The 24,413-nt window shown below is 43.6% G+C and overlaps 1 protein-coding gene across 1 annotated transcript in view; it reads left to right on the top strand.

Moving 5' to 3' along the window:
* The window catches only part of LOC115197616 (calcium-independent phospholipase A2-gamma), a 37,989-nt gene extending 13,860 nt beyond the window's left edge, over positions 1–24,129 (top strand). The window contains exons 9-10 of the mRNA XM_029759313.1: positions 18,820–19,015; positions 21,515–24,129. Of these exons, the coding sequence (XP_029615173.1) occupies positions 18,820–19,015; positions 21,515–21,792 (474 nt within the window). The 3' untranslated portion in view covers positions 21,793–24,129. The remainder of the gene's footprint in view (positions 1–18,819; positions 19,016–21,514) is intronic.
* The last annotated feature ends 284 nt before the right edge of the window (positions 24,130–24,413 follow it).

Below are 24,413 nucleotides of genomic sequence, written 5' to 3'. Positions count from 1 at the left end.
CGGTTACTAGTCCAGCGCTCTAACCACTAGGCTACGCTGCCGCCCCGGCAGCCTGCTTCTCGGGCATTACCACTTAAATAATGTATACCACTTAATGCAAAGTGACATAGGCCTACAGCACAGCAAGTATACTGCATAAATGTTTTATAGTGTATGTGATTTTGCACCAGAACCTTGGCGTTGCTATCTCCACACTCTTACCAACTGAGTCATACAGGACCAAGGCTCTAACACGGTCAATATGGACGGGGGTTGATGTAGGCGTCGTAACAGGATTATTATTCATGGTAGAATACTTCATGATGTGTCCTTCACAGCAGCAGTCTGTATTTAAAGGACTGAGTTTTTTTATGGCCTCCCTCCAGGGTGTTCCTACTTCACATTATCCTGGATCATCCCGATCTCCTCAATACACTTCAGGAGTTTTGGTTTAATGTGAAAACCATCAGCCCCTCCCGGCAGTGTTTTTGTTTCCAGGCAGTTCCATTTGGACGGAGAGCAGGAAGAGTCGGTCAAACTAAGGGTTTGGTACCCTATCCCCTAAATAGTGCACTACTTTTGACCGGAGTCCTATTAGTGTAGTGCATAGGAAATAGGGTGGTGTTTGAGACGCAAGCCTGCCTGAGATACTTAATGTCAATATCCATTCTAAGTAGGCATTTAAAGACGCATACCATTAGACAGGAGAAGAGCACTGCAACAACAACATACCTACATCCTGAATCCTCTCCCTCCACTCTCAGCCATTTTACTGCTCAGTAAAATTATATCCCCTCTTCCACACACACACACACACACACACACACACACACACACACACACACACACACACACACACAGTGCTGGGTGGGGCTTATTCATCAGTAAGCCCATCTGACTGGCTACTAGAGACATCAGATCATGTCTCTTCAGCCCCAGGTGAATGACGTGTGGGGTTTAATGTCTGCCTGGGCTTGACATCTCATAATCCTGCCAATATCCTCCCAATTGGCTTAGGAAACACACACACATTTTACATCAAAGGTGGAATCCCGTGCTCCCACACTCTTAATTGGAATTGGTTTAAGTTCTCTAGGTGAGTGGGGAACTCTCTGGCTGGGATATGAAATAGAATGGTTGATGACCTCGCTACTTCCTGGTCTCATCTCTCCCAGAGAGAGACACACACACTCCTCATCCCCCACTGTCTGACTGCTACATCTACATCAGCCTCGTTAAAATAGAGAAGCAAGCAGACAACCTCCATTATGGATGTTTGTCAAATCTCTGCTAGGCGCTTTCTAACTGGGGAAAGCTCTTACCTCTCACTGGGAAAGTGGGACACCTTAGGTACTTCATGTAAAAACCACACCTGGGTTTCAACAAGGTCTTGTTATCCATTCCACTACTTCTACTGTAAAGAAAAACTGAAGTCTTACATTTTTTAATTGAAGCTGTGAATTTGATGAATTATATTAGCCAACATTGCCATTATACATGTGGTTGTAAAGTTATTAGGTTGTGCATTTACATTGGGGTTGCGTTGGAGTAAGATTAAATCATGACATTTTCTCAATTCCATAATCTTTCATAATTTCTCCAGTCCAATAAGCAATATTTAGAAGCCCACCACCAGTGGATGTTTTTCTGAAGCGAGGAGTCTGCATAACATGGCGTCTGTGTGTGATGTCAGAATTCCCCAGTGAGGGAGTCATAGGTCGCCCTTCCGTTACCTCTCAACCCCGAAACAATCGCCGCCTTGTGTGGGATGTGCCATAAAACAGCCATGTCCATGTGCTGAATGAACGCCGGGAAATTCTGGAATTCTCAAGCAACCGTTTCAAGATTATTTTGATTGCGCTTTAATTTCTTACCAGATTCAGCAGCCCTGGAATGGTGGACATTTTGAGCTCTAACTGACAGGATTCTGATTCTAGAACTGTGGTAAACAACAGTGGAGAAAGAAGACCTTTTGAAGCTACAGCGCCATTACATCACAACACTAGACACTACAACCATAGAAACAATGCCTCTCAGATGGAGGAGCAATACCACATTAAAGCTGCCATTATCCCTCTAAAGACCACAGAACTAGAGGACTTCAGAAGGATGCCAGCCAGGGAATGCCATGCATGGAGAACTGAAGAACGGTCAGACCTCTCCCTTGGCGGTGAGCAGGAATGGGGCACGTTTGTGTGGCAATCTCCTCTCCCACATGGCGCTGTCCCAAACAGAAAGACTCCTCACCAGCCTGGCAGAATGAACACTTCTCGTCTATACATTCACTGTCACTCACGTGGAGAGGAGAGGATGAGAACTAATGATGAAGCGTTGAAGAGGGCTTCAGAAAACATTCAGTTAAAACCTTTTTTTAAGATAAAGACATTTTGAGTATGTGGTTTCACATGTTTAAGTACCAGTGTACTACTGAAATATTGAAGATGTAGGCTATTCTCTAGTATTGTAGTATAGTATAGAATAGTATAGTAAGATGTAGGCTATTCTCTAGTATTATAGTCTAGTATAGTATAGTAAGATGTAGGCTATTCTCTAGTATTATAGTCTAGTATAGTAAGATGTAGGCTATTCTCTAGTATTGTAGTATAGTATAGTAAGATGTAGGCTATTCTCTAGTATTGTAGTATAGTATAGTAAGATGTAGGCTATTCTCTAGTATTATAGTCTAGTATAGTATAGTAAGATGTAGGCTATTCTCTAGTATTGTAGTATAGTAAGATGTAGGCTATTCTCTAGTATTATAGTCTAGTATAGTAAGATGTAGGCTATTCTCTAGTATTATAGTCTAGTATAGTAAGATGTAGGCTATTCTCTAGTATTGTAGTCTAGTATAGTAAGATGTAGGCTAGTCTCTAGTATTGTAGTATAGTATAGTAAGATGTAGGCTATTCTCTAGTATTGTAGTATAGTAAGATGTAGGCTATTCTCTAGTATTGTAGTATAGTAAGATGTAGGCTATTCTCTAGTATTGTAGTATAGTAAGATGTAGGCTATTCTCTAGTATTGTAGTATAGTATAGTAAGATGTAGGCTATTCTCTAGTATTGTAGTATAGTCTAGTATAGTAAGATGTAGGCTATTCTCTAGTATTGTAGTATAGTCTAGTATAGTAAGATGTAGGCTATTCTCTAGTATTGTAGTATAGTATAGTAAGATGTAGGCTATTCTCTAGTATTATAGTCTAGTATAGTATAGTAAGATGTAGGCTATTCTCTAGTATTGTAGTATAGTATAGTAAGATGTAGGCTATTCTCTAGTATTGTAGTCTAGTATAGTAAGATGTAGGCTATTCTCTAGTATTGTAGTATAGTATAGTCTAGTATAGTAAGATGTAGGCTATTCTCTAGTATTGTAGTATAGTCTAGTATAGTATAGTATAGTAAGATGTCGGCTATTCTCTAGTATTGTAGTATAGTATAGTAAGATGTAGGCTATTCTCTAGTATTGTAGTATAGTATAGTATAGTAAGATGTAGGCTATTCTCTAGTATTGTAGTATAGTCTAGTATAGTAAGATGTAGGCTATTCTCTAGTATTGTAGTCTAGTATAGTAAGATGTAGGCTAGTCTCTAGTATTGTAGTATAGTATAGTAATATGTAGGCTATTCTCTAGTATTGTAGTATAGTAAGATGTAGGCTATTCTCTAGTATTGTAGTATAGTATAGTAAGATGTAGGCTATTCTCTAGTATTGTAGTATAGTCTAGTATAGTAAGATGTAGGCTATTCTCTAGTATTGTAGTATAGTCTAGTATAGTAAGATGTAGGCTATTCTCTAGTATTGTAGTATAGTATAGTAAGATGTAGGCTATTCTCTAGTATTATAGTCTAGTATAGTATAGTAAGATGTAGGCTATTCTCTAGTATTGTAGTATAGTAAGATGTAGGCTATTCTCTAGTATTGTAGTCTAGTATAGTAAGATGTAGGCTATTCTCTAGTATTGTAGTATAGTATAGTCTAGTATAGTAAGATGTAGGCTATTCTCTAGTATTGTAGTATAGTCTAGTATAGTATAGTATAGTAAGATGTCGGCTATTCTCTAGTATTGTAGTATAGTAAGATGTAGGCTATTCTCTAGTATTGTAGTATAGTAAGATGTAGGCTATTCTCTAGTATTGTAGTATAGTAAGATGTAGGCTATTCTCTAGTATTGTAGTATAGTATAGTAAGATGTAGGCTATTCTCTAGTATAGTATAGTCTAGTATAGTAAGATGTAGGCTATTCTCTAGTATTGTAGTATAGTCTAGTATAGTAAGATGTCGGCTATTCTCTAGTATTGTAGTCTAGTATAGTAAGATGTAGGCTATTCTCTAGTATTGTAGTATAGTCTAGTATAGTAAGATGTAGGCTATTCTCTAGTATTGTAGTATAGTCTAGTATAGTATAGTATAGTAAGATGTCGGCTATTCTCTAGTATTGTAGTATAGTAAGATGTAGGCTATTCTCTAGTATTGTAGTATAGTCTAGTATAGTAAGATGTAGGCTATTCTCTAGTATTGTAGTCTAGTATAGTAAGATGTAGGCTATTCTCTAGTATTGTAGTATAGTATAGTAAGATGTAGGCTATTCTCTAGTATTGTAGTATAGTCTAGTATAGTAAGATGTAGGCTATTCTCTAGTATTGTAGAATAGTCTAGTATAGTAAGATGTAGGCTATTCTCTAGTATTGTAGTATAGTAAGATGTAGGCTATTCTCTAGTATTATAGTAAGATGTAGGCTATTCTCTAGTATTGTAGTATAGTATAGTATAGTAAGATGTAGGCTATTCTCTAGTATTGTAGTATAGTATAGTAAGATGTAGGCTATTCTCTAGTATTGTAGTATAGTCTAGTATAGTATAGTAAGATGTAGGCTATTCTCTAGTATTGTAGTATAGTATAGTCTAGTATAGTAAGATGTAGGCTATTCTCTAGTATTGTAGTATAGTCTAGTATAGTATAGTAAGATGTCGGCTATTCTCGAGTATTGTAGTATAGTCTAGTATAGTAAGATGTAGGCTATTCTCTAGTATTGTAGTATAGTCTAGTATAGTATAGTAAGATGTAGGCTATTCTCTAGTATTGTAGTCTAGTATAGTAAGATGTAGGCTATTCTCTAGTATTGTAGTATAGTCTAGTATAGTATAGTAAGATGTCGGCTATTCTCTAGTATTGTAGTATAGTATAGTAAGATGTAGGCTATTCTCTAGTATTGTAGTATAGTCTAGTATAGTATAGTAAGATGTAGGCTATTCTCTAGTATTGTAGTATAGTCTAGTATAGTAAGATGTAGGCTATTCTCTAGTATTATAGTATAGTAAGATGTAGGCTATTCTCTAGTATTGTAGTATAGTAAGATGTAGGCTATTCTCTAGTATTGTAGTATAGTAAGATGTAGGCTATTCTCTAGTATTATAGTATAGTAAGATGTAGGCTATTCTCTAGTATTGTAGTATAGTAAGATGTAGGCTATTCTCTAGTATTGTAGTATAGTATAGTAAGATGTAGGCTATTCTCTAGTATTGTAGTATAGTAAGATGTAGGCTATTCTCTAGTATTGTAGTATAGTCTAGTATAGTAAGATGTAGGCTATTCTCTAGTATTGTAGTATAGTCTAGTATAGTAAGATGTAGGCTATTCTCTAGTATTGTAGTATAGTCTAGTATAGTATAGTAAGATGTAGGCTATTCTCTAGTATTGCTAGTAAACCTGGTAGTTATTTTCTTTCTGTGTTGTCGTTGGCCAGAAGGGAAGCTATTATCAGCCTTGCACTGCAGTGCTGCCTCAATGCAGACAGGGAGGAGGAGGGACAGGGAGGAGAAGTGGGGGAGGGACAGGGAGGAGAAGTGGGGGAGGGACAGGGAGGAGAAGTGGGGGAGGGACAGGGAGGAGAAGTGGGGGAGGGACAGGGAGGAGAAGTGGGGGAGGGACAGGGAGGAGAAGTGGGGGAGGGACAGGGAGGAGAAGTGGGGGAGGGACAGGGAGGAGAAGTGTGGGAGGAGAAGTGGGGGAGTCCCAGGGAGGAGAAGTGGGGGAGTCCCAGGGAGGAGAAGTGGGGGAGTCCCAGGGAGGAGAAGTGGGGGAGTCCCAGGGAGGAGAAGTGGGGGAGTCCCAGGGAGGAGAAGTGGGGGAGGGACAGGGGGGAGAAGTGGGGGAGGGACAGGGGGGAGAAGTGGGGGAGGGACAGGAGGAGAAGTGGGGGAGGGACAGGGAGGAGAAGTGGGGGAGGGACAGGGGGGAGAAGTGGGGGAGGGACAGGGAGGAGAAGTGGGGGAGGGACAGGAGGAGAAGTGGGGGAGGGACAGGGAATAAATAAGAGCTTTGGGCTCTGCTCCTCCTCCTCAGGGCCAGTCTTCCTCCTGTGTTAAACACTGGAGGAACATGGAGCTTTTCCACCAGGCTACTATACAACTCCTGTATCCCTCTATTCCCTTATAGACACTGTCTCCCTGGTATATACACACACACACACACCTTATAGACACTGTCTCCCTGGTATACACACACACACACACCTTATAGACACTGTCTCCCTGGTATACACACACACACACACACACCTTATAGACACTGTCTCCCTGGTATATACACACACACACACCTTATAGACACTGTCTCCCTGGTATACACACACACACACCTTATAGACACTGTCTCCCTGGTATACACACACACACACACACACACACCTTATAGACACTGTCTCCCTGGTATATACACACACACACACACACACACCTTATAGACACTGTCTCCCTGGTATACACACACACACCTTATAGACACTGTCTCCCTGGTATACACACACACACACACCTTATAGACACTGTCTCCCTGGTATACACACACACACACACCTTATAGACACTGTCTCCCTGGTATACACACACACACACACCTTATAGACACTGTCTCCCTGGTATACACACACACACACACACCTTATAGACACTGTCTCCCTGGTATACACACACACACACACACCTTATAGACACTGTCTCCCTGGTATACACACACACACACACACCTTATAGACACTGTCTCCCTGGTATACACACACACACACACACCTTATAGACACTGTCTCCCTGGTATACACACACACACACACACCTTATAGACACTGTCTCCCTGGTATACACACACACACACACCTTATAGACACTGTCTCCCTGGTATACACACACACACACACCTTATAGACACTGTCTCCCTGGTATACACACACACACACACACACACACACACACCTTATAGACACTGTCTCCCTGGTATACACACACACACACACACACACCTTATAGACACTGTCTCCCTGGTATATATACATACACACACACACACCTTATAGACACTGTCTCCCTGGTATACACACACACACACACACCTTATAGACACTGCCCCCCTGGTATACACACACACACCTTATAGATACTGTCTCCCTGGTATAGCCACTGTCTCCCTAGTACACACACACACCTTATAGATACTGTCTCCCTGGTATAGCCACTGTCTCCCTGGTACACACACACACCTTATAGACACTGTCTCCCTGGTATACGCACACACCTTATACACACTGTCTCCCTGGTATACACACACACACACCTTGTAGACACTGTCTCCCTGGTATACGCACACACCTTATAGACACTGCCTCCCTGGTATACGCACACACACACACCTTATAGACACTGTCTCCCTGGTATACGCACACACCTTATAGACACTGCCTCCCTGGTATACACGCACACACCTTATAGACACTGCCTCCCTGGTATACGCACACACACCTTATAGACACTGCCTCCCTGGTATACACACACACACACCTTATAGACACTGTCTCCCTGGTATACACACACACACACACCTTATAGACACTGTCTCCCTGGTATACACACACACACACACCTTATAGACACTGTCTCCCTGGTACACACACACACCTTATATACACTGTCTCCCTGGTATACACACACACACACCTTATATACACTGCCTCCCTGGTACACACACACACACACCTTATAGACACTGTCTCCCTGGTATACGCACACACCTTATAGACACTGCCTCCCTGGTATACACACACACCTTATAGACACTGCCTCCCTGGTATACACACACACCTTATAGACACTGTCTCCCTGGTATACACACACACACACCTTATACACACTGCCTCCCTGGTATACACACATACACACCTTATACACACATACACACCTTATACACACTGCCTCCCTGGTATACACACACACCTTATAGACACTGCCTCCCTGGTATACACACACACCTTATAGACACTGTCTCCCTGGTATACACACACACCTTATACACACTGCCTCCCTGGTATACACACACACCTTATACACACTGCCTCCCTGGTATACACACACACACCTTATAGACACTGTCTCCCTGGTACACACACACACCTTATAGACATTGTCTCCCTGGTATACACACACACCTTATAGACACTGCCTCCCTGGTATACACACACACCTTATACACACTGCCTCCCTGGTATACACACACACCTTATAGACACTGTCTCCCTGGTATACACACACACCTTATAGACACTGCCTCCCTGGTATACACACACACACCTTATAGACACTGTCTCCCTGGTATACACACACACCTTATAGACACTGTCTCCCTGGTATACACACACTCCACTCTCATCTCTATTTCTCCTTTCTCAGACACACTACACACCCACAGGGGGTGGTTGGCACCGTAACTGGGGAGGACGGGCTCGTGGTAACGGCTGGAGCGGAGTAAGTGGAATTGTATCAAACTCATGGTTTCCATTTGTTTGCTACCGTTCCATTCGCTCCCTTCCAGCCATTATTATGAGCCGTCCTCCTCTCAGCAGCCTCCACTGATACACACACACACACACACACACACACACACACTACGTCACCCTCTTGGTTGTGCTAGCACACTTCTTTAGGCATTCGGCCAGTCCACTGATATACATTGACTGACTGCTGTGTGAGAACCTGCCTCCCTCCATCTCTCTCTCTATCCCCCTTATCCCTCACAGTACTGCCTCTGCACCATCTCTCTAACCCTAACCCCCTTATCCCTCACAGTACTGCCTCTGCACCATCTCTCTCTATCCCTAACCCCCTTATCCCTCACAGTACTGCCTCTGCACCATCTCTCTCTATCCCTAACCCCCTTATCCCTCACAGTACTGCCTCTGCACCATCTCTCTCTATCCCTAACCCCCTTATCCCTCACAGTACTGCCTCCCTCCATCTCTCTCTCTATCCCTCACAGTACTGCCTCCCTCCATCTCTCTCTATCCCTAACCCCCTTATCCCTCACAGTACTGCCTCTGCACCGTCTCTCTCTATCCCAACCCCCTTATCCCTCACAGTACTGCCTCTGCACCATCTCTCTATCCCTAACCCCCTTATCCCTCACAGTACTGCCTCTGCACCATCTCTCTCTATCCCTAACCCCCTTATCCCTCACAGTACTGCCTCTGCACCATCTCTCTCTATCCCTAACCCCCTTATCCCTCACAGTACTGCCTCTGCACCATCTCTCTCTCTATCCCTAACTCCCTTATCCCTCACAGTACTGCCTCTGCACCATCTCTCTCTCTAACCCCCTTATCCCTCACAGTACTGCCTCCCTCCATCTCTCTCTCTAACCCCCTTATCCCTCACAGTACTGCCTCTGCACCATCTCTCTCTCTATCCCTAACCCCCTTATCCCTCACAGTACTGCCTCTGCACCATATCTCTCTCTCTATCCCTAACCCCCTTATCCCTCACAGTACTGCCTCTGCACCATCTCTCTATCCCTAACTCCCTTATCCATCACAGTACTGCCTCTGCACCATCTCTCTATCCCTTACTCCCTTATCCATCACAGTACTGCCTCTGCACCATCTCTCTTTCTAACCCCCTTATCCCTCACAGTACTGCATCTGCGCCATCTCTCTCTTTCTAACCCCCTTATCCCTCACAGTACTGTATCTGCGCCATCTCTCTCTCTCTAACCCCCTTATCCCTCACAGTACTGCCTCTGCACCATCTCTCTCTATCCCTAACCCCCTTATCCCTCACAATACTGCCTCTGCACCATCTCTCTCTCTAACCCCCTTATCCCTCACAGTACTGCATCTGCACCATCTCTCTCTCTAACCCCCTTATCCCTCACAGTACTGCCTCTGCACCATCTCTCTCTCTAACCCCCTTATCCCTCACAGTACTGCCTCTGCACCATCTCTATCCCTAACTCCCTTATCCCTCACAGTACTGCATCTGCACCATCTCTCTCTCTAACCCCCTTATCCCTCACAGTACTGCCTCTGCACCATCTCTCTCTCTAACCCCCTTATCCCTCACAGTACTGCCTCTGCACCATCTCTCTATCCCTAACTCCCTTATCCCTCACAGTACTGCATCTGCACCTCTCTCTCTCTATCCCTAACTCCCTTATCCCTCACAGTACTGCATCTGCACCATCTCTCTCTCTATCCCTAACTCCCTTATCCCTCACAGTACTGCCTCTGCACCATCTCTCTCTCTAACCCCCTTATCCCTCACAGTACTGCCTCTGCACCATCTCTCTCTCTAACCCCCTTATCCCTCACAGTACTGCCTCTGCACCATCTCTCTATCCCTAACTCCCTTATCCCTCACAGTACTGCATCTGCACCATCTCTCTCTATCCCTAACTCCCTTATCCCTCACAGTACTGCCTCTGCACCATCTCTCTCTCTATCCCTAACCCCCTTATCCCTCACAGTACTGCCTCTGCACCATCTCTCTCTCTAACCCCCTTATCCCTCACAGTACTGCCTCTGCACCATCTCTATCCCTAACTCCCTTATCCCTCACAGTACTGCATCTGCACCATCTCTCTCTCTAACCCCCTTATCCCTCACAGTACTGCCTCTGCACCATCTCTCTCTCTAACCCCCTTATCCCTCACAGTACTGCATCTGCACCAGCCATCTCTCTGGAGTGGCTCAAATGAGATGTTCTCATAGAAATCTCTGCATAAAAGCCCACTGTTGTAAAGCGGGCTGTCCGTCAATCACGTATTAAACCATTTATATGTGCGTTCAGTCACTTACTTCACTGATCTATCCCTGGAACATTTCTGATTAATGGACTTGGGAAATCAGTTTGCTTTATTTAATATTATGGACTGTGAAAATGTACCATATGAATATGAGGTAGCCAAATATGACCTATTGCCTAAGAGGGTGCTGTCAGGGGTCACAGCAGGAAGAGCGGATAATTCCATGCTCTCGGGTGGGTGGGAGAGAGAGAGACTCAATTGCTTGTCCTAACCTGAGGGCGTATTTGTCGCTCCGTGTCTCCGTCTCTCTCAGATGAATACTTCATGCCTCTCCATTTTCTTCGTGGGATGACGGCTTGGACATCATTCTGACCCTTCTGTCCTCTCAGGTCAAAGGTCAAATAGGAGAACCAGGCTGTGTAATTACATAATGAGGCATGGAGACCTTTTGGTTTGACTTGGCCACTCATTCCTAGATGATGGTGGTGGTGGTGGTGACATCACACTAACACCATTGTATGTTTGTCTCATCCTCGTTGGTGAGATGGTGGTGGTGACATCACACTAACACCATTGTATGTTTGTCTCATCCTCGTTGGTGAGATGGTGGTGGTGGTGACATCACACTAACAGCATTGTATGTTTGTCTCATCCTCGTTGGTGAGATGGTGGTGGTGGTGACATCACACTAACACCATTGTATGTTTGTCTCATCCTCGTTGGTGAAAGGGACTGTGGATTAGTTGTTATCTGGACAATTGATTCATTGAACAGCCCGATTTATTCACTTGATCAGATGGATAGATATTATTTAAGGTTGTGTATCTGCTTTAACAAACACCCTTGATTTAGCAAACCTTGTTCAATATACACGTGATTACATAGTTAAGAGTTGGTTTTATCTGGACAATTAATCAATAGAACAGACAGATTCATTCACTTGATTGCGTAGTAAACATGATTTTGTACCTGTTTGAGCTTAACATCCTGAGTTGAACAGGAAGACCTTATTCAGTATATCTGAGGGCCTAGCTGAATATGACCGTGGAGGCTGAAGGATCGGCTCCTGAAAACAGGGCTGCTATTGTAACACACTGGGTAGCATCCATCAGATGGTCCGTAATGATTTATGTAACCTCTCCCCAATTAAACCGTGTTTAAGCTCCAGTGCCATAGGCCTTATGGGTAAATCAAGGCAGCAGCACTGGGCTCCAGCTCGGCCTAAAGCCCCTTCGGCCCCTTGGCCAAGCCTTGTCAAAAGTAGGGCACTATATAGGGAATAGAGTGCCCTATGGGACGCAGCCAGGCGTTCTGAGAGCAGCTCCTAATGACCAGAACAGCTGACTGGAGGTGAAAAGAGAGTGAATGCAGCATGGAACACATGTACTGGACCTAGCTCTTTGGACCAGAGTGTCCCATGTGTTGTGACCACTCATCTTGGCCCTCTCCCATTGGCGCATCGGAGAGAGGGAGATATATATTCTGAGGAGGAAGTTGCTAATAGGAGCTGACAAACGCTGATGCGTTAAATTACTTTTTTACTGATCACAACGCTAGATGGGAATGGGGTTCTATCTAAATCACACCCCCTAAAAACGGCTTAGTGTAACAATGCAGATAAGCCAACAAGTCTTGGCAGTAATGGCAGCAGAATTAATTTGAAGTAGGAACTAACCGTCCCTTAAATTGTAGCTATTTTTTATTTTTTTTATCCTTTCACCCCTTCTCGTATATATGCTCTTAATGGAACGTATTCTGCTACTTCTTTTACACACTAATTCCGTTTAATTCGCCAATATCTTAGCAGTCAAACATGCTCCCACAGGTGCAGGCAGAGCCTTATTAGCTAGTAAGAATCTTGTGGCCTGACTAAAACAAGTCTGATTTGTGTATCAACCATTAGTGCCTGAAGGAGAGGGAACAACACCAGAGTATGAGGACAAGATCCATCTTTTAACACCAGACCAGCATACATATTACACTATATATACAAAATAATGTTTATTATTGAATTCAAATTATTGGATTCGGCTATTTCAGCCACACCCGTTGCTGACAGGTGTATAAAATCGCGCACACAGCCATGCAATCTGCATAGACAAACATTAGCACCGTCATAGGATGCCACCTTTCCAACAAGTCAGTTTGTCAAATTTCTGTCCTGCTAGAGCTGCCCCGGTCAACTGTAAGTGCTATTATTGTGAAGTGGAAACGTCTAGGAGCAACAATGGCTCAGCCACGAAGTGGTAGGCCACACAAGATCACAGAACAGGACCGCAGAGTGCTGTAGCGTGTCTGTCCTCGGTGAAACACTCACTACCGAGTTTCAAGCTGCCTCTGGAAGCAACATCAGCACATTAACAGTTTGTTGGGAGCTTAATGAAATGGGTTTCCATGGCCGAGCAGCTGCACACAAGCCTAAGATCAACATGTGCAATGCCAAGCATCGGCTGGAGTGGTGTAAAGCTCGCCGCCATTGGACTCTGGAGCAGTGGAAACGCGTTCTCTGAAGTGATGAATCACGCTTCACCATCTGGCAGTTCGACTGACTAGTCTGGATTTGGCGGATGCCAGGAGAATGCTACCTTCCCCAATGCATAGTGCCAACTGTACAGTTTGGGCTAGGCCCCTTAGTTCCAGTGGAGCGAAATCTAAATGCTACCGCATACATTCTAGATGACTCTGTGCTTCCAAATGTGTGGCAACAGTTTGAGGAAGGCCTTTTCCTGTTTCAGCATGACAATGCCCCCGTGCACAAAGCGAGGTCCATACAGAAATGGTTTCTCTCGATCAGTGTGGAAGAACTTGACTGGCCTGCACAAAACCCGACCTCAACCCCATCAAACACCTTTGGGATGAATTTCAACGCCGACTGTGAGCCAGGCCTAATCGCCCAACATCAGTGGCTGAATGGAAGCAAGTCCCTGCAGCAATGTTCCAACATCTAGTGGAAATCCTTCCCAGAAGAGTGAAGGCTGTTATAGCAGCAAAGGGGACCAACTGCATATTAATGCCCATGATTTTGGAATGAGATGTTCGAGCAGGTGTCCACATACTTTTGGGCATGTAGTGTAAGTATGTTTTGGCTTGCAGTTCTGCATCGTGCTCCACCTTTCTGTCTTGTTCTGCCTTTGATTCTGGGGGTTCTACTTTGAAGGGGTGCTAAGCTGCCGTCCTGAACCTTTTCAATATTTCAATTGCAGTTTAGCCTTTGGCACCGGGGTTACACTCTGTCAAATCACCTCAATAGAGAGGGGATGTACCCTTCACCCAAAGGAGGACATTTTGACCTGTGGGAAGAGCTGCTTTCTATACAGGCATTGGCTACGGGATAGAGGTATTAAAATGAGACTTGCATTACAGCTCTAAATCCCTCTGAAGGGAAGTGACCCCTGACTTGCGTCATGCTGAGTTTGACAGGCAGCTTCTGTTGCCTCTTTCTGTGTGCCCAGCTCATTTGCCACAGTTTGGCCCCTAAGTAAATAATTGTTTCTAACTTTAACCCTCCCGTCCAAATTATACCCCCGGTCTGAAGAGACCCTTTCTGTGAGAACATGGCAATGGTCCAAGTGTATAAGCCATACCAGTATGGTTCTCAGATGAAAAGTTCCCCCCCAAAAAACCTCAAGCAGCGCTTCGGTGTGGCACTGGCATCAGTTGGTAAAGAAAAACTGTGAGTGAACAGCTGAAAAGACCCCAAGCATACAATGGCATCAGAAGTCTGACACCATAATTGACATCCATGTCTTCAGGGAACAGTGGGTTAACGGCCTTGCTCAGGGTCAGAACGACAGATTTTTACCTTGTCAGCTCTAGGATTCGATCCAGCAACCTTTTGGCTACTGGCCCAACGCTCCTACCTGCCAGTCTGGTTCTGTTTACATTTACATTTTAGTCATTTAGCAGACGCTCTTATCCAGAGCGACTTACAGTAGTGAATGCATACATTTCATACATTTTTTTTTATTTTTTCTTCCCTGTACTGGTCTCCCGTGGGAATCGAACCCACAATCCTGGCGTTGCAAACACCATGCTCTACCAACTGAGCCACACGTGGGCGGCAGTTAGACTGGCTTCAATGAGCCGACTCTTGTCTATAAATGCCCCTAACAGGTGCCGAGTCATTGAGACAAGTTTTAGCATTCAGAATGATTCTACTCTCGGCTAACTGGGAGACTGTGTCACACTGGTTGTAAGTGTTGTTACATAGATGCTGTGTTCACGATTCATGATTAATACATAATTCAAGGTTTATTTGATGTAGTAAATAAATAAATGACTTATTGATGTATAGATAAGAATTTAAATGTGATGTAACAGGTAAATTAACGTTAGGCCATTGTTTGTGTTTTTATGTTCCATCCCGGAACTAACGTTCTCTGTTGTGTTACTGCTACGGAATTTGTTAATTGACTGTGTGCAATCTAACTTAAGCAGATCTTAGTCTGAGTCATAATTGTTGATGGCAGAGGCTAAGAAAGACAGTAAAGGGACTTTCAAGGGACTTTAAGGATTCAAGAACCTCTTTTCAGGACAAGCAGCCAACGAGGTATTTTGTTCAACCTATAGAACTTTGTTTATAGTCGCGCCAAGTTCCATTTGTATTGTCGCGCCAAGCGCCATTTGTATTTCTTTGTTTCAGTACTTTCTAATTTATCAACGTTACTGTGTTCATTCAAACATATAGTTCTCACGGCGTGACCTGGATGCATCGGAGAAAAAGACCTGCAATGCAATAAATGCCCGTTTCAAGGAACCAGCCTGTGTCTGTTGTCGTGAAGAGAGCTACACTGGTTATGAGTGGAAGGCATTGTGCTCGGTGCTATTTGAAATCTGGCCACTCCAGCTATCAAGGAAAAGAAGCTGCCACGGCACATCTTAGCCACTGCCATAATTAATGAAAATGGAGTCACTCAGTGGGTCGAGGGATGATAAAAGCACCGAGTTGTTTTGTCTGGGCAGTCAGTCGACTTTGTCTAGTGCTTCTGGCTGCAGCATGATTTCCTGCACACGCACCGATCTACAAGCCCACATCCACCAACCCCAATGGAAGTGTTTCCATATACAGTACCAGTTAAAAGTTTGGACACACCTACTCATTCAAGGGTTTTTCATTTTTACTGTTTTCTACATTGTAGAATAATAGTGAAGACATCAAAACTATGAAATAAAATATATGGAATCATGTGTAAAAACATTTTTAATTAATAATAATATTTTATATTTGAGATCCTTCAAAGTAGCTGCCCTTTGCTTTGAGTTCGGCACGCTCTTGGCATTCTCTCAACCAGCTTCATTAGGTAGTCACCTGGAATGCATTTCAATTGACAGGTGTGACATGTTAAGTTAATTTTTGGAATTTCTTTCCTAAATGCATTTGAGCCATTCAGTTTTGTTGTAACAAGGTAGCAGTGGAATACAGAAGATAGCCCTATTTGGTAAAATACCTAGTCTATATTATGGCAAGAACAGCTTAAATAAGCAAAGAGAAACGACAGTCCATCATTACTTTAAGATATGAAGGCCAGTCAATGCAGAACATTTCAAGAACTTTGAAAGTTTCTTCAAGTGCAGTCACAAAAACCATCAATCGCTGGTTTTCATGAGGACCGCCACAGGAAAGGAAGACCCAGAGTTACCTCTGCTGCGGAGGATAAGTTCATTAGAGTTACCAGCCTCAGAAATTGCAGCCCAAATAAATGCTTCAGAGTTCAAGTAACAGACACATCTCAATATCAACTGTTCAGAGGAGACTGTGTGAATCAGGCCTTCATGGTTGAATTGCTGCAAAGAAACCACTACTAAAGGACACCAATAATAAGAGACTAGCTTGGGCCAAGAAACACGAGCAATGGACATTAGACTGGTGGAAATCTGTCCTTTTGATCTGATGAGTCAAAATGTAAGATTTTTGGTTCCAACCACTTGTCTTTGTGAGACGCAGTGTGGGTGAACAGATGATCTCTGCTCGTGTGGTTCCCACCCTGAAGCATGGAGGAGGAGGTGTGATGGTGTGGGTGTGTTTTGCTGGTGACACTGTCGGTTATTTATTTAGAATTCAAGGCACACTTAACCAGTGTAACAGTGTAGGTTCCGTCCCTCTCTTCGCCCCAACCCGGGCTTGAACCAGGGACCCTTGCACACATCAACAACTGACACCCACGAAGCATCGTTACCCATCGCGCCACAAAAGCCACGGCCCTTGCAACGCAAGGGGAAACCCTACTTCAAGTCTCAGAGCAAGTGACGTCACCGATTGAAATACTATTAGCGCCCACCACCGCTAACTAACTAGCCATTTCATATCGGTTACACCAGCATTGCTACCACAGCATTCTGCAGCGATAAGCCATCCCATCTGGTTTGCACAGTCCCACTATCATTTGTTTTTCAACAGGACAATGACCCAACACACCTCCAGGCTGTGTAAGGGATACCTAAACAAGAAGGAGAGTGATGGAGTGCTGCATCAGATGACCTGGCCTCCACAATCACCTGACCTCAACCCAATTGAGATGGTTTGGGATGACTTCGACCGCAGAGTGAAGGAAAAGCAGCCAACAAGTGCTCAGCATATGTGGGAGCTCCTCCAAGACTGTTGGCAAAGCATTCCAGGTGAAGCTGGTTGAAAGAGTGCCAAGAGTTTTCAAAGCTGTCATCAAGGCAAAGGGTGGCTACTTTGAAGAACCTAAAATATATTTGTTTAACACTTTTACATACTACATGATTCCATATGTGTTAATAGTTTTGATGTCTTCACTATTATTCTACAATGTAGAAAATAGTAAAAACCCTTGAATGAGTAGGTGTGTCCAAACTTTTGACTGGTACTATAGTCCAGGAAGGGTTGCCTTATTGTTGAAGTAATCTTCTTCGGAGGAATAACCTTATTAATCTTCTAGTTGAGACTTGCTCTGCCTTCAAAAAGTATTCACACACACACACACACACACACACACACACACACACCCTAAAATCTTCCCCCAGAGAGTTTCTCGCTAGACACTCCGGGCCCCAGAGCTCCCCCCCAGCCTGGCCTTCCTAATGAGGGCTGGCCCCTTGGTGTTTGATCCTGTAGCCAATCTGAGGCCCCCAACCCCCCTTCACCCCCAGCCTCATGCATATTCAACACCCCCCTCAGACCATACACTCCCATTGCTCCTGGGTGGACACCACCTCGCTCCTGGGTGACTGGCTTTGATATCAAAACAGCCAGACAGAAAGGAAGAGAAAAGCTACAGCTGTGTGTCCGGGTCCTGTATGCGGGTCCTGTACGCAGGTCCTGTACGTGTGAAACTACACCATTGATCTGTTCTGTTACCTTCCTTTCCGCAGATGTTCATAAATGATTTAACAACTGACATTTTGGCTTTTCCTACTTTCCAAACTGCAACAGCATGAATCTTTTAAATGAACTTAGTGTGTCAATAACTATTAAATGTTGCTGGTACATAACTGTAGCCATGACTTTTTAAATTCTATACTGTGTTTATTATTTAAATGTTTAATTTTTTAACTAGGCAAGTCAGTTAAGAACAAATTCTTATTTACAATGACTGCCTACACCGGCCAAACCCAGACGACGCTGGGCCAATTGTGCGCCGTTCTATGGAACTCCCAATCACGGCCGGTTGTGATACAGCCAGGATTCGAACCAGGGTGTCTGTAGTGACGCCTCAAGCACTGAGATGCAGGGCCTTAGACCGCTGTGCCACTCGGGAGCCCCAGATGGGCATAGCAATAGCAGGATCATAATAGTTTGTTCTCTCTCTGTCTCCAGGACGGAGGTCTCCTCATCAACAACCCCACAGCGTTGGCCATCCATGAGTGTAAATGTCTGTGGCCCAATACGCCTGTCCAGTGTGTGGTGTCGCTGGGTACGGGCCGCGTGGAGACGGCTGGCAAAAACAACACCACGTACACCAGCCTCAAGACCAAGCTCACCAACGTCATCAGTTCTGCCACCGACACAGAGGGTACGTCGGGGTGGGTCCATGTACCCTCTGATATACATCTCTGCATCACTTCAGCAATACAAATTCTATTAGTCACATGCACCGAATACAACAGGTGTAGATCTTACAGTGAAATGCTTACTTACGAACCCCTAACCAACAATGCCGTTTAAAAATGTCAAATACGAATAAGAAATAAAAGTAACAAGTAAGCAGCTATAAAATAACAGTAGCAGTGTAACTATGTTCTAATGGCCACTTTCTCACCACATTTTCCCAGTAAGGATGAGATGAATGCAGTCTGTGGTTAGAGTAAATTTATTTTATTTAACCAGGCAAGTCAGTTAAGAACAAATTCTTATTTACAATGACGGTCAAACCCGGACGACGCTGGGCCGTGGGACTCCCAATCACGGCCGGATGTGATACAGCCTGGATTCGAACCAGGGACTGTAGTGACACCTCTTGAACTGAGATGCAGTGCCTTAGACCACTGCGCCACTCGGGAGCCCAGTAAAACAGGCATGCCCACACAGCCCCTGCATGACTTCAGGTCTACTTCACGTCAACAGCCTGAAAGCTACACAGTCTTACACACTGAGAGGGGTGAGGTGGTCTCAGTGAGTGCCGTGGTGCTAGGGGAGAGTGTTTATGAAGAGGAAAACAGGGTTTTAAGTGTGTTAATCTGCTGGTTATAAATAACCCCTCTGAAAGGGGAGATGGGTGTAGAGAGAAATATTCATCCCAAACTACAGGAGCACCACACAGAGAGACACAGCACTCATCTGTTTCACCACTACTACACAGAGAGACACAGCACTCATCTGTTTCACTACTACACCACTGATACTACACAGAGAGACACAGCACTCATCTGTTTCACCACTACTACACAGAGAGACACAGCACTCATCTGTTTCACTACTACTACACCACTGATACTACACAGAGACACAGCACTCATCTGTTTCACTACTACTACACCACTGATACCACACACAGACACAGCACTCATCTGTTTCACTACTACTACATCACTGATACCACACACAGACACAGCACTCATCTGTTTCACTACTACACCACTGATACCACACAGACACAGCACTCATCTGTTTCACTACTACACAGAGACACAGCACTCATCTGTTTCACTACTACTACACAGAGAGACAGCACTCATCTGTTTCACTACTACACCACTGATACCACACAGAGACACAGCACTCATCTGTTTCACTACTACTACACAGAGAGACAGCACTCATCTGTTTCACTACTACACCACTGATACTACAGAGACACAGCACTCATCTGTTTCACTACTACACAGAGACACAGCACTCATCTGTTTCACTACTACTACACCACTGATACCACACACAGACACAGCACTCATCTGTTTCACTACTACACAGAGACACAGCACTCATCTGTTTCACTACTACAACACTGATACCACACACAGACACAGCACTCATCTGTTTCACTACCACACAGAGACACAGCACTCATCTGTTTCACTACTACACCACTGATACCACACAGAGACACAGCACTCATCTGTTTCACCACTACACCACTGATACCACACAGAGAGAGCAGTTTTAGTTGATCTATATCTCTAGGGTGGAGTGTTTTTGTGATGAGATCAGTGAAAAACAAAACACTAAAAACAATCCCTCCACCATCACAGCGTGTTTGTGGTGATAATGATGTTATATAGAGCATTGGTTGGGACCCAGAATCCACCACACAGCCTCCAGATATGTCATCTGAAAAGTGTGTTGAACAGAGTCAAACTCAATCCATTATGTACTATAATGGCACATGTCTCCTGAACTGAGACTCACCTCACTCACTTCTCTGTGGGAATGAAACGTTGATGGGAACAGCTGCTGCAGGGTTAACCCATTAAGTCAGTGGTTACAGTTAACACTGCAGCAGCTGTTAACCCATTAAGTCAGTGGTTACAGTTAACACTGCAGCAGCTGTTAACCCATTAAGTCAGTGGTTATAGTTAACAGCTGCTGCAGGGTTAACAGCTGCTGCAGGGTTAACAGCTGCTGCAGGGTTAACAGCTGCTGCAGGGTTAACTATAACCACTGACTTAATGGGTTCTTATTGAGACAAGTAGTGAGAATTGATGTGATCGTTAGATATAGTGAGAATTAGTCTCCAGGTGTGTAGTGTTAATAGAACCAGTGTTTTAGCTCCTGAACTATCCTCAACCTCACTCCCTTGTCTCGGACCTGCTGTTTCCTATTGGACAAGCCCCTTCAGGTACATCTAGACTGTTTACACATGTTTATTTCTGTGTGTATACTGTGTGTCTTGGGATATTCCATTGTGGCCCTCAATTTATCTTTACGTTTTTGGGACTTAATCTATATAAATGTCCCTTGGAGGAAGATATTTGGCATTTTTAAGAAATAGTTATTCAACGGTGATGAATTTTCCATTTGAACCTGTTCGTGTTTTTGTGTAACCTTCACACCCCCTCCCTATTCTCCCAATCAGAGGTCCACATCATGCTCGATGCCCTCCTTCCACCTGACTCATACTTCCGCTTCAACCCTTATATGAACGAGGACATCGCCCTGGATGAGAGCCGTGGTGAGAAGCTGAACCTGCTACAGGCCGAGGGCCTGCGCTATCTGGACCGGAACCAGGAGAAGCTGCAGAAAGCTGCCCGGATACTCACCAGGGACAAGACCACCGTCCAGAGGCTGACGGAGTGGGCCAAGCTCAAACATGACATGTACGATGGTATTCCCATCTTCAACTCCAAGCTGTAGGGGAGTAGGTCCCAGGCTTCACCACCACATAACACTAACTTCACCTAAAACTGGACTCTCTCCTAACACTGAATCCATACATAGAATAATAGAATGTATATGTTAGTCTCTGTGGTTGTAGACGGTGTATTTTAGATTGGTAGAATACATTTACTGTTGTGTTTTTACTGCACCCATTTGACGGTGACTGTTTGCATGCTCTGGCAGCACTTGGAGGGGGAAAGGTCTGGCAACATCATGTTTCTTATTATCATACTCTGTAAGCCAGAGTAGATAACTTCTAATAGATCTATATAGGGCTCTGGTTAGAAGTAGTGCGTTATATAGGAGATGGGGTGCTATTTGGAACACAACCGGTTTCCTCTTCTGAGGACTGACTGTTCTCCAATGAAGCACCTTTTCACCTTTTAAAAAGATCACATTTATATCCTGACACTGTATAAGAGATATATATCTGGGATATATTTTGGATTTAAATAGTTCTTAGTTTGTGTTAACTTTGACTTGAACCGAACCTGCCACCAATAACTTAATTTTAAAGGTTAGGACCGTAAACAAACATAAACCATTTCTGGGGGGGGAAATAACTGTCTTGTCATGTCCTACGGTTGGATATCAAGGTTTTACTTGAATGTATGCCTCAGAAAGAATAATGGCTGGTCACTTGACATTTCTGTTTATTGTACTTTTTAACACCAACGCAGCTAGTGGTCCTTCATTTGATTGTTTTCATGTTGACGGTGATATTGGTACATACATCAGGGTGCAACTTTTTTGACATATACTGTATAAATAGTTTCTAAAAATGTACCATGGTATTTAGAGGAAGATGTTAGCCACTGACCTGGCTAGTTCGCACATACGGCTGCTTTAAATCACAGAGTAGAGTCCAAATCAGGATCTATGGTTATGTAGCCTACAAGCTGCAAAATGTTCTCTCCTCTCTTGTTTGGTTTTAAGAAAGCGTTACAGAACAATGACTTGACTGTTGTATTACTATTGTGAAATTGTAGATATAGTTCTAAATGCATTAAGATTTAAAATGCTCCTGAATGAAGTCATTTGACGCTGTATTATTTAGATTTAAATCCATGCCGGTTTTGTTATTTTATTTTTTGCTTAGAGTAATTTTTAATCCTTCTATAATTTATTTGCGTGAGCGATGCTGATGTTATGCATCCTCTAATAACAGGTCATCAACACTTATCTCCAATTTTGTCGTTTTCCAGACATGGGTTCAAGTACTATTTAAAACACTTAAAGAAATTGAACGGGATCTTCAGCGCATACAAATTCGGGACATATTTTACGAATTGGCTTTCGTTACATATTCTACGAAATGGGTGCCGTTGTTGTACATGCGAGCGCTACTTTCAAAACTTCTGGCTGAAGTTACACACAACCTTTTTTATAACGTTTTTTTAAAGCTGTGCTTGATTGAGCTTGCATGGCACAATAGGATAGTCCCAAAATGGCAAACCCCGCACTCCAGGAAGGCTAAAGCAAATGCTCAAAGTATTTGAAAGATTTCCAATAGTATTTGAACCCAGGTGTGTTTTATCTCCATCCTAGCTACCCTGAAGTGCTGTTTCCCCTGTGCTATGCTATCGTCTGCCATGTTGTGGCATTATTACTGTTAGTTTGGATCATGCCGGTGTAGCAGAGGGACTGTGTTCTGTTATATGCTGCTTACTGCTACTGTTGCTCAGGCTCTGTTACAGTAGTGCTGTGGCAAGTGAATGATAATGACACAACTTAGACTCATTTCAACTGTCAAACCTGAGTCCTGTATTCATCAAGCATCTCAGATTAGGAGTGCTGGTCTAGGATCAGGTCCTCTCTCCAGATAATCTAATTCATTACGGTCAAAAAGGCAAATGCTGATCAGTAGTCTATAGTACCCTACCAAGCAAAAAGGCAGTAACTGCTCATTTGGTCGCAAATTAGTTAGTCATTTTTGCTACATTAAATACGTGCTTAATCATGTGGACAAGTATCCTGCCTCTGTGTTTTGTTTTGGAAAAAATGGGGGTCATAAAGTTACTGTGAAACTAAGGTAAATAAAAGCAATTTTTCTCAGTTTCACGCTATGAGCAGTTACTGCCTTTTTGCTTGGTAGGGCAGTAATACTAGTCGGAGATGTTTTAAATAGGGTCCCAGGTTGGTGACTGTGTAGTCAGGATGATGTCATCTTCATCAGTCCTGAGCGACCGAAGGCAAGATGGACACAGATATTGACTTGATTAAAAAAAATTACCATTCTCCTATTGATCCGACGTAAGCAGTGTGTGTGTTAACATGTATATTGTGTAATTAAAATGCATCACTGAAACACTTTTGACACTTCTTGCCTCGTTTATTATGGGTATTATATCATTATCTGAGTACTGCTGTTTTTTTCCCCCCATTATCAGACAACTTGTTCATTAAAGAATGAAGTGTACGTCCTTGATGTTTTCTTGTATGTTTTTTAAATCATGTTTATACATGGGTGATATAGCACATGCACACGGCACCACTTAGACACTGAGTGTATAAAACACTAGGAACACCTTCCTAATATTGAGTTACACGCTTTTTTGCCCTCAGAACAGACTCAATTCCTCCGGGCATGGACTCTA

This window comes from Salmo trutta, chromosome 7, assembly GCF_901001165.1.
Source record: "Salmo trutta chromosome 7, fSalTru1.1, whole genome shotgun sequence".
Classification (NCBI taxonomy): Eukaryota; Metazoa; Chordata; class Actinopteri; order Salmoniformes; family Salmonidae; genus Salmo; species Salmo trutta.
Note: the sequence above shows the minus strand (reverse complement) of the source record. Positions and strands in the feature narration are given on the sequence as shown.